The sequence below is a fragment of the Lepus europaeus genome, chromosome 13 (assembly GCF_033115175.1).
Source record: "Lepus europaeus isolate LE1 chromosome 13, mLepTim1.pri, whole genome shotgun sequence".
Classification (NCBI taxonomy): domain Eukaryota; kingdom Metazoa; phylum Chordata; class Mammalia; order Lagomorpha; family Leporidae; genus Lepus; species Lepus europaeus.
In genome coordinates this window covers 67,001,105-67,014,739 of record NC_084839.1, presented here as the reverse complement: position 1 = coordinate 67,014,739, position 13,635 = coordinate 67,001,105, and the positions used below count along the sequence as shown (strand labels likewise).

Here is a 13,635-nt window from a genome sequence, read left to right as displayed (position 1 = left end):
TCCACCCATTGTGGCCATTTGGGGAGTGAACCAGCATCTGGAAGACTTCTCTCTCTCTGCCTCTGCCTCTGTGTAGTTCTGCCTTTCAAATAAATAAATAAATCTTTTTAAAAAAATTTTTAACGCTAAAGACAAAATGTTTTCTATTTTAAAACCCAACAGTGGGGGCCGATGCCGCGGTGCTGTAGGTTAACCCTCTGCCTGCGGGCCGGCATCCCATATGGGCACTGGTTCTAGTCCTGGCTGCCCCTCTTCTAATCCAGTTCTCTGCTATGGCCTGGGAAAGCAGTAGAAGATGGCCCAAGTCCTTGGGCCCATGCACCTGTGTGGGAGACCCGAAGAAGCTCCTGGTTCCTGACTTCGGATCAGCGCAGTTCCGGCCACTGCAGCCATTTGGGGAGTGAACGAGCAGATGGAAGACCTCTCTCTCTCTCTGTCTCTCCCTTTCACTGTCTGTAACTCTACCTCTCAAATAAATAAATAAAATCTTTAAAAGAAAAAAAAAAAACACTAAACATTTGATAATCAGCTCCATCAGTACTCTAAAGAGTAATTAACAAATACAGAATATCCAGTATTGCAACTTGCAAATTAAGTAGAAATACACCAATAAACCAGAAAAAAACTATTCTATACTGTCCAAAAAAAAATTCTACTTCCCATAAAAAGTCTACTTACATAAAAAGTTTACAACAGATTGAAAGTGGTCAACTCCCAGGAAAGTCTGCTGCTGGCAATTAGATTCGTTTCCCCAGACAGTGAAATTGACCACAATGACCTACTCTTAAGATTAGCTAACACCACTCAACTTTTAAAATGTTCTCTTATAATAAATCAAATGCTAAGCCTATGGCATTACTAAGTTACAAGACTTTGAATTATTGGATTCTGTTTTTTTTTTTTTTTTTTTTGACAGGCAGAGTTAGACAGTGAGACAGAGACAGAAAGAAAGGTCTTCCTTCCATTGGTTCACCCCCCAAATGGCCGCCACAGCTGGCATACTGTGTCGATCTGAAGCCAGGAGCCAGGTGCCTCCTCCCAGTCTCCCATGCGGGTGCAGGGCTCAAGCACCTGAGCCACCCTCCACTGCCCTCCCAGGCCACAGCAGAGAGCTGGACCAGAAGAGGGGCAACCGGGACAGAATCTGGCGCCCCAATCAGGACCAGAACCTGGGGTGCTGGCACCGCAGGCAGAGGATTAGCCAAGTGAGCCGCGGCGCCGGCCAGACCCTGTGTTCTTAAGAGAAACCAGTAAAATTCCCCATCAATGTAATTTACCAACTTGTGATTTCAAATATCTCAGAAAAATGGAATAAAAAATTCATAGAATTTTGTTATTTATCATTAAACAAATGTATGGGGAAATGAAATCACTGTGTCAGAGACACCTGTACTCCCATGATTATGCAACAGTATTCACAATAGCCCAGGGATGGAAATAACCAACATGTCCATCAACATGTGAACAGATAAAGAAAACATGATGTGGACTTCTGGTGCAGTTATTCAGATGCCTCTTGGTACACCATACCAGCATCTCACATTGGAGTGCCTGGTTCATGTCCAGCTCTCTGGCTTCCACTCCAGCTATCTGCTAGACACACCGTGGGCGGCAGCAGATAATGGCTAAAGTACTTGAGTCCCTGTCACCCACATGAAAGACCTGGACTGAGTCCTGAAAGAAAGATTTTTAAAGCTTTCATATAATAAAACATAAAATGGTTGAGGAGACAGCTATGTTTTCTCCTCCTTGAACATTACACAGTGTACATATTTATAGAAGCATCATATGGTACCCTATAAAAATGTACAACTTTTTGGCCGGCGCTGTGGCTCAACAGGCTAATCCTCCGCCTTGCGGCGCCGGCACACCGGGTTCTAGTCCCGGTCGGGGCACCGATCCTGTCCCGGTTGCCCCTCTTCCAAGCCAGCTCTCTGCTGTGGCCAGGGAGTGCAGTGGAGGATGGCCCAAGTGCTTGGGCCCTGCACCCCATGGGAGACCAGGAGAAGCACCTGGCTCCTGGCTTCTGATCAGCGCGATGCGGCCATTGGAGGGTGAACCAACGGCAAAAGGAAGACCTTTCTCTCTGTCTCTCTCTCTCACTGTCCACTCTGCCTGTCAAAAATAAAATGTACAACTTTTTGTTAGTGAAAACTAAAATTTAAAAAAAAAAAATGAACAAACCATATACCATGCAAAAGAAAAAAATGTACATATACTTGTAGTAACAAAGATTTACTGACCTTACGCTGGAGAGAAACAGCTTTATCAGACACCTGCTTACATTCTGCTGAGGTGTCATCTTCTAGATTCTTTAATTTACGAGCTGAATGTCCTCCTGAATTGGGATCACTCTTTGCAGAGCTTGTAGCTTTAATTAATGGCTTTGTTCCACTGCCAATTTTAGGTTTTTGTGCTGGTGAGTGTCCTTTCTCAACTGCTTCAAGATGCTTCTGTTTATTAAATTCTGTCCCATGCCCAGATCGTTGTACTGCATCTTCTAAAGCTTTTTTTCTATCTAGTAAGAAGGACATCAACATGCTTTCAATTGAAAAGAACTTAAAGAACCATTTCGTTACATAGTGAAAGAAACATTATTTATCACATACAGCCATTCTCAAGATAAATAGGGAGCAAATACACAGAAAAAAATATTTTTTAAAGATTTATTAATTTATCTTGAAAGAATTACAGAGAGAGAGGGAGAGGGAGAGGGAGAGACAGAGATCTTCTACCCACTGGCTCACTCCCCAGTTGGCCGCAACAGCCAGCGCTAGGCCAGGCTGAAGCCAGGAGCTAGGAGCTTCATGTGAATCTCTCATGTGGGTGGCAGAGGCCCAAACACTTGGGCAATCCTCTGCTGCTATTCCAAGACTATTAGCAGGGATCTGTATCAGAAGCAGAGCAGCTGGGACACAAACCGCCACACAGGATACCAGCATCGCAAGCAGCAGCTTCACCTGGCAAGCCACAACGCTGGACCCCCCCGCCTAAAAAAAAATACTGTTAAGTCTTTAATTGTTCAAAAGGCTTTTATAAGAAGCTCCTTTATTCAGTGGTCCTCACACAATTTCAGAATTCCTTTATACTCTCATTGAGAACTTCCAAGGTATTTTGTGTTATATGCATTCTTATTTAACATGTTAAAAATAAAACAGAATATTAATTCAGTGAATACTATCTGTTAATATAAAGAATATTTATTTTTAAAAAAAAAAGAGTGTAACTCTCAAAACAAAACAGAAATAGTGAGATTAGTAGCATCACTGTGCATTTTTTTCAAACACGTTAATGTTGGATTTAAAAGATACCTTTAAATTATCATATCTACTTCTGCAGTGAATCTGTTGGATAGAGTGTTTTGGTTCAGTGTACACAAAACTGAAAAAACAAAGATTTTATAAAACTCTGAAAAGAACATGAGGTTCCAAGAGTCCTTGGACCACACACTGAGAATGACTGCTTTATCCATTCAGAAGTATTTCCAGGGGCAGGCATTTATTTAGCCCAGCCACTTAGAATACCCATATCCCACCATGAAATACAATGAAGTACCAGGGTTCCATGCCTTGCTCCAGCTCCTGAATCCAGCTCCCAGCTTAATACAGACCCTGGATAGCAGCAGTAATAGCTCAAGTAACTGGGTTCCTGTCCCTGACGTAAGAGATCTGGATTTAGTGGCACTCAGCTTCAGCCCCAATGAATGAAGGGATCTGAGGAGTAAAAAAGCAAATGGGAGCTCTTGTCTCTCTCTCAAATAAATTTTAAAAGTAATAATAAATTTAAAAGTATTCTCAATTGCAGCCAATCTATTGGTATACTGAACAGTAAAAGACCTACTCAAAATACTTCCTGAACATTTACAATAATTTCTCATTATAGAAGGCTATTTTTGAAAGGTCATTAAACTGGTATTAAGACATAAGGTGGCCGGCGCCGTGGCTTAACAGGCTAATCCTCTGCCTTGTGGCGCCGGCACACCGGGTTCTAGTCCTGGTTGGGGCGCTGGATTCTATCCTGGTTACCCCTCTTCCAGGCCAGCTCTCTGCTATGGCCCGGGAAGGCAGTGGAGGATGGCCCAAGTCCTTGGGCCCTGCACCCGCATGGGAGACCAGGAGAAGCACCTGGCTCCTGGCTTCGGATCAGTGAGATGCGCCTGCCGCAGCGGCCATTGGAGGGTGAACCAACGGCAAAAAGGAAGACCTTTCTCTCTCTCTCTCACTATCCACTCTGCCTGTCAAAAATAAAAAAATAAAAATCTAAAAAAAAAGACATAAGGTAGGGGCCGGCGCTGTGGCGCTGTGGCATAGTGGGTAAAGCTGCTGCCTGCAGTGCCAGCATCCCATATGGGCACCAATTCGAGTCCTGGCTGCTCCACTTCTGATCCAGCTCTCTGCTATGGCCTGGGAAAGCAGTAGAGGATGGCCCAAGTCCTTCGGCCCTGCACCTACATGGAAAACCCCGAAGAAGCTCCTGGCTCTGGATCGGCACAGCTCTGTCCGTTGCAGCCAATTGGGGAGTGAACCAGTGGATGGAAGACCTCTCTCTCTTCTCTCTCTGCCTCTCCTCTCTCTGCGTAACTCTTTCAAATAAATAAATTAATTTTAAAAAAAGACATAAATTAACAATATGAATAATTTCATGTTAAGTTTTAAATGAATTCATAGAGCTCTATATAAGTAATTCTCAAGACAAAATCAGATGTTTTTACATCCATGTTTTTAAATTTGATGTTCGTAAACAGATACACTCTCTCAGACTTCTGTACACAATGTTTCTAGAGGGAATAATGGACTGTATGGGATGTGAATCAGATTTCATGCAGCAATTCTAAAATTTACCATACAGAACATTTATTTCATTTCTTAAAATCCAAACATAAAAAAACTGAAAAGGTTTAGTCAAAATAAGTAGACTGATTATTTCACAGCTATTAGAGTACCTGATGATCTCACTGATCTCCGTGACATCCTTTCAGGGCTAACTGATCGATAGCATTTTGGACTACCTCTAAATGGATTTCTAATTCGATATGGTGAACGAGATCTGGATCTTGATCTGTATCTAGAAACGAAACGATGGCAAATTCTTGGACTTCGACTTCTTGGTCTGTATATGTAACGCATTGGGCTTCGAGATCGACGGAACCTGTGACTTGAGCTTGATCTTCTGGATCGCCTGGGGCTGGGTGAATGAGACCGTCTTCTTGGAGTTTCATTTTCTTTTCTATTGCACTCATTTCTACAAAGGAGTAAGAGAAAACAAGCCAAGAGTCAGCAATTTAATGTAAGCTCAAATGACATTAAATGACAACACTTGACTAAAAAGAGACTTTTGGCAATATCAAGCATTAGTAATACTTAAAACAAAAATAAACACCTGTTATGATGTAATTCGGCCTTGTAGGTAAGGAAGAAAAAATGAAAACAAATGATAAGCCCCCCAATTGCTATGCTACCTCGTTTACAGAAAAGTATCATCATAAATGCCCTGGGTTTTTCCTGTACCAACATTATAACTAATAGTTTGAAAGAGATATGCAAAGAATTTAGAAAGTGATTTACATAAACATTTTCAACAGTTTTCCCCTGAAAGATTGTTATTGCTAAGGTTTGAATGTGGTTTTTTCCCCTGCCAAAGGACTCATGTGTTGGTGATAACAAGAGTTGGTGGGACCTTTAAGAGAAGGGGTCTAGTGGGACATCCTCAGATCACTAGAGGCTCTGCCTCAGAAGGGAAGGTAGCTCTTGGACAACTCAGAGTTAGTTCTTATGAGAGTGAGTTGTTATAGAAGAATCCCTCTTTGAGTCTGGCTTCCTTCCTTGTTGAGTGATTTCTCTCTCCCACCCAGGCCCTACCACTGTGATACCATTCCCTTTGAGACCTTCACCAGAGCCAAGCACAGCTGGCACTACACTCTTAGAACTTCCAGAGCTGTGAGCCAAATAAACCTCTTTTCTTTACAAATTACTCAACTTCAGGTACTTTGTTATAGTAATGGAAAAATGAACAAAGCTATCTACAAATATTTCTATGAATATAAACACAAATTAAGTACAGACCCCTAGAGGCTATAGATCTTAGAAAGACCACTCTCAGCCTTTAAGGCATTTACAATAGAAGATCCCACAAACATAAAATAATCAGAACAAGTATTTTCAGAAAAGATTAAAGAAAACAGAAGTTCAGTGAGGGGAAAGTACTGCATTTAAGCTGGAATAAGTGAAGGAAGATTCACAGAGATTTTTGCATTTGTCTTCTGTTCAAAAGTAAAAATGGTGAAAGCAGGCTTCAATTCAAAAGAATAACTTTTTTAAAAAGTAACTGTTTACTCTCAAAAGAAAATCAAGTTTCAATAATAATACTATTTTTTTTAAAAATTACCTTCTTGATGGAAGGATTTCAGGATTCCAATCAGGATACCTATTTTGAGAATAAACAATATTAATAAACAGCTAAACTAAAACTATAAGGCTCAAGTAATCTTTACCTTCAATATATCAGGAGAACTATTCAAAACCTTAGTTTACATAGTGATTTATTAAACAGGGTTATTTTAAAAAGTTCATGGAAAAATACAGGTAAAAATAATGTGTTTTCCACAAACTTTTTGAAGTACCTTTGTAGGTTAAAATGTGAAATTTTTCTTAGAAATAAAATATTAAGAGTCTAACTCAATAAATACTATGCTAGTAGGTGCAACAGAGAAACACATTTTAAAGGCCTAAAATTTTAAGTATAATAGGCAATATACACACAAAAAAGTGTTTAAAAGCACAGAAGAGGTACAAGATACAAGTATTGAAAGGGGTTAAAAAGACAGAAGACAGTTCATCCTCTAAGCAGAATTCCAGGGGGACATGATTCTTATCATATTTTAGGGTACTTCCATAGGCTCAATATGAGTGATGCTCCTTAAGTGATACCAAGTGGTCTCTGGAAAGATACATCTAAGTGAGAGCAATCAGAAGATAGTCCAAAGATGACACTGCTTTTCAAGTAGCCCTTAAAAAAAAAATCCATCAGCTGGAATGGGTTAGTTTAGATTTCAAGCATGAAAATATATAAAACGAAGGACCAGTGGCAAAATACTGGTATTCTGTTCCAGAAACTGGTCTGCAACAGCACGGAAATGATGAAAAAGAACTATAAAAGTACTTGGAAAGGTTGTCTCAGGTAAAGACAAAATTATGAACAACCTTAAAATCACATGTGACTTCACACAAGAGAAAGCAATGAGGGATTCACTGACCATTTCTGAAGCAAAGATAACATAAGAATGTTTTCAGAACATTTATAAATGAACATCTGAAACTAGGAAAAGAAGGCTGAGATATTTAGAAAGAAGCTACAGCTATATTCTGAAGAGTGAGACTAACATAGGATGGAGTTACAGAAAAAAGAGGGTTGAGGACAGAAATCTTATGCACAAGAACATTTAAAACAAAAAGGAATAATCACAGAAAGAAAAAGGAGGAGGAACAACAGTATCATAGAAGACAGACATCTCTACCTTCAACTTTTCTAAAGGACCTGAGCTAACTAGACATGGTGAACATACTAAATCATTAAACGGCTAGTACTCAAGGATATATTTTCCATAGTAAGATGAAAGCCAGGTAAGGAAATGGAGACAACACTTTCAACAAGTCATCAATATAAAGTTAGGTCATAAACTCAGTGAAAGTAAATTGGTTTTTTGGTGTTGCTCTTTGCCTCAGATGCTGTTAATGAACTAACTCAACAGCAATTCTCAACTGTTTTTCCTTGCCTGCCTCTGTAACAAAAGCTAAAAAGCTAAATATTTTTTCCCCAGCCTAGCTTCTTTAAAAGATAGCCAGTGGTAGGTTCTAACCAAACAAAGGAGCAAGACTGCTGACAAATTCTGAGAAATCTCCTGTTGCTTTCTTCCTGCTTTGAGAGCAGACAAGTTACCCATGGTATCTTGTGATTATGTGATGATAAACTATGAAGACGGGGCAAGTGTTTAGCCTAGCAGTTAAGATGATGGTTAAAATGCTCATATCTCATATTGGAGTAGCTGGATTCAGCACCTGGCCCCAGATCCTAACAGCAGCTTACTGCCAATGCAGACCCTGAAAGGAGGTAGATGATGGCTCAAGTATTTGGATCCCTACCACTATGTGGGAGACCCAAATAGACTGAGTTCCCAGCTCCCAGCCTTGTTCCAGCCCAGCCCTGACCCTTGCAGCCATTTAGGGGATAAATCAGATGGTACTGTTCACTCAAATTAAAAAAAAAAAAAATTTAAATTGATAAAGACAAAAAAATTAGCTTTGAAGTTAACATTGTGGCACAGTGATTAAGCTACTGCCTGTAACATCGGGATCCTAAATGGGTCCTGGTTCCAATCCAGCTCCCTACTAATGGCCTGGAAAAAGCAGCAAAAGATGACATAACTGCTTACATAAAATGAGTGCCACTCCCTGCCACTCACATGGGAGACCAGGAAGAAACTCCTGGCTCCAGGCTTTGGCCTGGCCAGCCCTGGCCATTGAGGCCACCTGGGGAGTGAACCAGCAGATGGAAAATCTTTCTCCCTCCCTCTCTTTTAAATAAATAATCTTTTTTAAAAATAAATTAACCTGGCCGGCGCCGTGGCTCAACAGGCTAATCCTCCACCTTGCGGCGCCGGCACACAGGGTTCTAGTCCCGGTCGGGGCACCGGATTCTGTCCCAGTTGCCCCTCTTCCAGGCCACAGCAAGTTAAGTTTCTGCCTGTGATGCTGGCATCCCATACGAGTGTGTATTCAAGTCCTAGCTGGTCCACTTCCAATCCAGATCCCTGCTAATACTTGTGGGAAACCAGCAAGAAGATGGTTCAAGTGCTTGGGCCCCTGCCACCCACTTGGGAGACCAGATGGAGTTCCAGGCTTCTAGCTTCGGCCTAACCTAGTCCTGGCCACTGTAGTCATTTAGGGAGTAAACCAGTAATTAGAAAATCTGTCAATCTGCATTTCAAGTAAATAAAATAAAGTATTTTTAAAAATCTACTTATTTGAGAGACAGAGAACTTTTATCTGCTGTTCCATTCCCTAAATGCCTGCAACACCAGATGTTAGGAACTCAATTCAGGTTCCCCACGTGGGTGGCAGGAAATGAACAACTTGAGCCATCACCTGCTGCCTCCCAGGATCTGCATTAGCTGGAAGCTAGAACTAGGGGTAGATTTGGGTCATTGAATACAATGTGGGCTAGATCAAAGCCCACCGCAAATCTTTAATACCAAAATTCTGACACACTGTATCTCTTCTCAAGCTAACCACCCATGTGTTATATTCCAGAAAGAGCCAACAAAGATAGAGGACAATAAGTTTTTTGTTTTTTTTCTTTTTTTTTTTTTTTGACAGGCAGAGTGGACAGTGAGAGAGAGAGAAAGGTCTTCCTTTACCGTTGGGTCACCCTTCAATGGCCACTGCGGCCGGCGCACCACGCTGATCCAAAGGCAGGAGCCAGGTGCTTATCCTGGTCTCCCATGGGGTACAGGGCCCAAGCACTTGGGCCATCCTCCACTGCACTCCCGGTCCACAGCAGAGAGCTGGCCTGGAAGAGGTGCAACCGGGACAGAATCCGGTGCCCCGACCGGGACTAGAACCCTGTGTGCCGGTGCCGCAAGGCAGAGGATTAGCCTATTGAGCCGCGGCACCAGCCAAGACAATAAGCTCTTAAGAAAAGGAGTAAGAATTTAAATATTTATCAATATAGGAATTAGTAAATGGATTAAGAATTCTACATAATGGAACACAATGCACCTTTAAAAGGACACAGAATCAGGATCTAAAGCAGCCAATTCAAACTAATTTATTTGCTAAAATTTTTTTTGCTGGGAAAAAAAAAGCCATGAAGTAATTAATCAAGAGTATATGATATTAGTAAGGTAAAAAAGTAGGCTAGAGCACTGAACTGGCAGGCATGGAAATGACACACTTTAAAATTAAGTCCCATCTGCATGAAAAATATAAGCTTATCTACACAAAAAATTTTAATAGGCATATACATGCTCTTTAGTAAATGGCAGTACATGTAGCTAGAATCCTCTTATCATCATGAGTGAGTATCTACAGCAAATAACTCACTTCTGCAAAGCCCTCATCCTCATAAAACTAGACATCTCACTGTGTATCTGTGGGAAAATGTGACTTAGGGGAAGGTTTCCATTTACAGGCATATCCACAGGCATATCTAATTCAAGTGATATATTATCTCCCTGAGATGACCTATGTTTGTTTGTATAGTTTGTATACGGAGAAACAACCCCAATTACTTCTATGATTCGAGTACCAGTTACCCCACTCTCTATACCAGAAATATGCACAATGACACCAAACAAAGTTGAGTACTGTATTCCTTCAGCTACTATAAAGGTGGAGAACAAAACCAAAGTGGTCCCAAAAAGTCAAACCTAGGACCTCTGCAGGAGTTACAGGCAAAGAAGTACTTTAAGAAAACAAAACATAAAATGCTTAAGAGGCAGGCATTGGGAGTGATGGACCGAGTCACAGCTTCTGACACAGCTTCCTGCTAACACACCTAGGAGACAGTGGGTCTCTGTCACACATGGGAAAGAACGAGAAAGAGTTCCTGGCTCCTGGCTTTGTCAGGGGGGACCTAGAGCAATTTGGGGAGTGAACTAGCAAATTTGAGATCTCTTTTTCTCTCTTTGCCTTTCAAATAAGTAAATCTTAAACAAACAAAACCGTCTTGGAGATAAGTAAACAGATAACTTAAGTCCAGAACTATGAGGGTGGAAGAAGTATGCCCGAGATCATATAAGGCCTACACAGAAGAGAATGGTCAAGAAATGGAAATATTTCCGATACTTTGTGATTAAGTTAAGCTGTTCCTGAAATTAGAGCTACCCCTGAAGCTTCCCAGTTAAATGAGTTAATAAATTTCTTTCCCTTAAAAGCTATTTCTAGCTGGGTTAATCACATGCAACAGGAAGAGTCCTGAATAATAACCTCAAAATATATTCCAAGTCTGGTGACTAGAAACTTTTTAAAGGGGAGGGGAACACCTAACTTATTTTTGTTATTACAAAGGACACTGGAGAATACTGCTATAATCACACTTTTTGTCTCTAAGGCTAGTAGGGGAAATATTCACAGGTGCCTTGTCTTAAAGAAAAATATGGAAGAGCTGAAGAAGTAATTGTGAGGAACAAAGACTAGCTTGTTCATCCCTTACTTAAGGTTTATTCTGAAAACAAGTTCTAAGACAAAGCAGAGCTGTAGGCTTAAAGTTAAATACTGGTGTGCTGTATCCGTTAGTTTTTAGTTAAATATAACTGTTGGGGGAAAGGAGAAGAGAATGGAAGGATATCTGCTCTGAAATAGATAAACTATTTCAGGGAAGGCAAGCCAGCAAAGAAAAAACCAATGATATTAAAAAATTCACCTACTGGAAATTGAGTTAAGAAGGAATCCAAGGCAAGGATCATATTGAATTCTCCCCTTTTGAATAATCTTAAACATACATCTACAAAAATAGTATTTTAAATAGGCAAGAGCTTTCTAAAAATATTTTTGTACAAAGCATCACACTAAAGGTATTTAAGTCATAACTGAACATTAACTATTTTGTAAATTTGTTACATATAAAAAAGAATATTCTTACTGTTGACGTAGCTGCCGACAGCTCTCAATATGAGTTGATGTATTTTGATGTTGAATCCAATCCTATTGTAAGACAAAAGTGTTGAAATTAGAATATTCTTTATGTTGAGTAATAAACAGGATGTCTTAAATGTCAAGATACATCTTTTCAAAAATTAAACTAGGTATAAATTGCATTTGTCACAGGAAAATTTTCACAAAAATTAAGACCTCCAAACAAATGCACTTAATACCATACCTTTCTGATCCCCTTTAAAACTATTTCATATGGAAAACATTTTAAAAGTTATACCCACAGATTAACACTTTGAAATCAACAAATATTTAAAATTGGATAAAAGCATGGTCAGAAAATAATTTCTCTCCAATATGAAAACAACACCTAAGAACATAAAAAATTCTGTAAGTAAAAGGGTATCTGTAAGACAGCATCTTCAAAATACAGTATCTTATTGACTTATTCCTCCAATATTCAAGTTAACACCACCAACAATCAAAAAATACTATCTCATAGGCCAGAATCATTCCAAACAAGGTACTCACTATATTGACAAATGATTAGTAAAAATATGAAAAACTGTTGCTTATCAAATCTAATTTATTTTCAAAATTTAAGAGAAAATAACACCATTTTAAAGACACAAAATCCCTTACATATAGATCTTTACAATTAACAAAATGCTTTCTTATACATTTCTTCATTTACAATTAATCTGCCATAAAATTACAATATGTAACCATCAGTTCCTGGGTGATACATCTCCTTTAGAAAAAAAAAAAAAAAAAGCCAATACAATTTTCAAAGATACAGACTCCAAAATAAAACAAGTACATAAAAGCAACACATATATTACTCAATGTTTTATTGTTCCTCCAGCATTTGGAAAGGCAGAAAACTTACTAAGCAGTTCTGTATTTTGAAACTTTCCTTGAGGAAAACATTTGTTTCCATTTCAAAATATTTTAGTTTACATCATTGCTAAAGATAAACCAGAAGTATCACAGAGCACCATTTGACATTAATTTGGATTCTGCCTTGGCAAGAACTATCTGAAAGTACCTGCAATACTCAACAAGTTACGACAAACCCTGAATTATTTCATTAAGCCATGGAACTGACTATAGACTGCAAAAGGGGGGAAAAAAGTTTCATATTCTGCTCAGTGATACAATGAGAAAGCCAGATAAGATTGGCAGTTAAAGAGTCTCTAGTGGTGCTACAGCCATGTCTTTGATAATAATTAGACACTGTTTACATCAAACAGACACAATGGCGGGAAGGAGGTTGAGCATGATTTATTTGGAGCACACGGTGTTTACTTAAATTGCCAACATTTAAAAACCCATAGATTTCATCCCCAAATCCAGATGTCCAGCTTTTCTTGGAAGAAATATGAAGATATCTAATATTGGATATGCATTCTTACTGCAGTAATCAGCTGAAGGTGACAGCTGCCCTATCTAAGGTATAGTCGCTCCAGTGCAACACATACTCTACCATCTTTTTAACATGCTTCTAAGCTCAGTAAATAGATGTATGCCACCCCAATTTCTTTTTATAATCATATTTTTATTATATTTTTAATTTATTTGAAAGGCAGAGTTACATGGGGGTTGTGGGGGGAGAAGACAAAGAGATCTTCCATCTGCTGGTTCATTCACCAAATGGCCCCAAGGGCCAGAGCTGGGTTGGTACAAAGCAAGGAGCTAGGAGCTTCTTCCAGATCTTCCACATAGGTGCAGGGACCCAGGAACCAGGGCCATCTTCTACTGCTTTCCCAGGTGCATTAGCAGAGAGCTGGATTGGAAGCGGAGGAGCCAGAACTCGAACCAGTGCCCATGTGGAAAGCCAGCAACATAGGAAGAGACTTTACTTGCTTCGCCACAGTGCCAGCCCCTGACACCCCAATTTTTAGACTCTGAAGTAACAGTACCAGATTAGATAATGTTCCAAAAGCAGCAAGGCCTCTCCATAGAAAAAGTACTAATTAACACTAAG

The 13,635-nt window shown here is 39.7% G+C and overlaps 1 protein-coding gene across 3 annotated transcripts in view; it reads right to left on the bottom strand.

The window, feature by feature from the left end:
* ZNF638 (zinc finger protein 638) overlaps nucleotides 1-13,635 on the bottom strand; it is an 85,023-nt gene that overhangs the window by 66,865 nt on the left and 4,523 nt on the right. For all 3 annotated transcript variants that reach the window (XM_062209624.1, XM_062209625.1, XM_062209623.1), the window contains exons 2-5: nucleotides 11,638-11,699; nucleotides 6,385-6,423; nucleotides 4,943-5,241; nucleotides 2,244-2,518 (exon numbers count right to left, since the gene is read on the bottom strand). In XM_062209624.1, coding sequence (XP_062065608.1) covers nucleotides 2,244-2,518; nucleotides 4,943-5,241; nucleotides 6,385-6,423; nucleotides 11,638-11,699 — 675 coding nt within the window. The remainder of the gene's footprint in view (nucleotides 1-2,243; nucleotides 2,519-4,942; nucleotides 5,242-6,384; nucleotides 6,424-11,637; nucleotides 11,700-13,635) is intronic.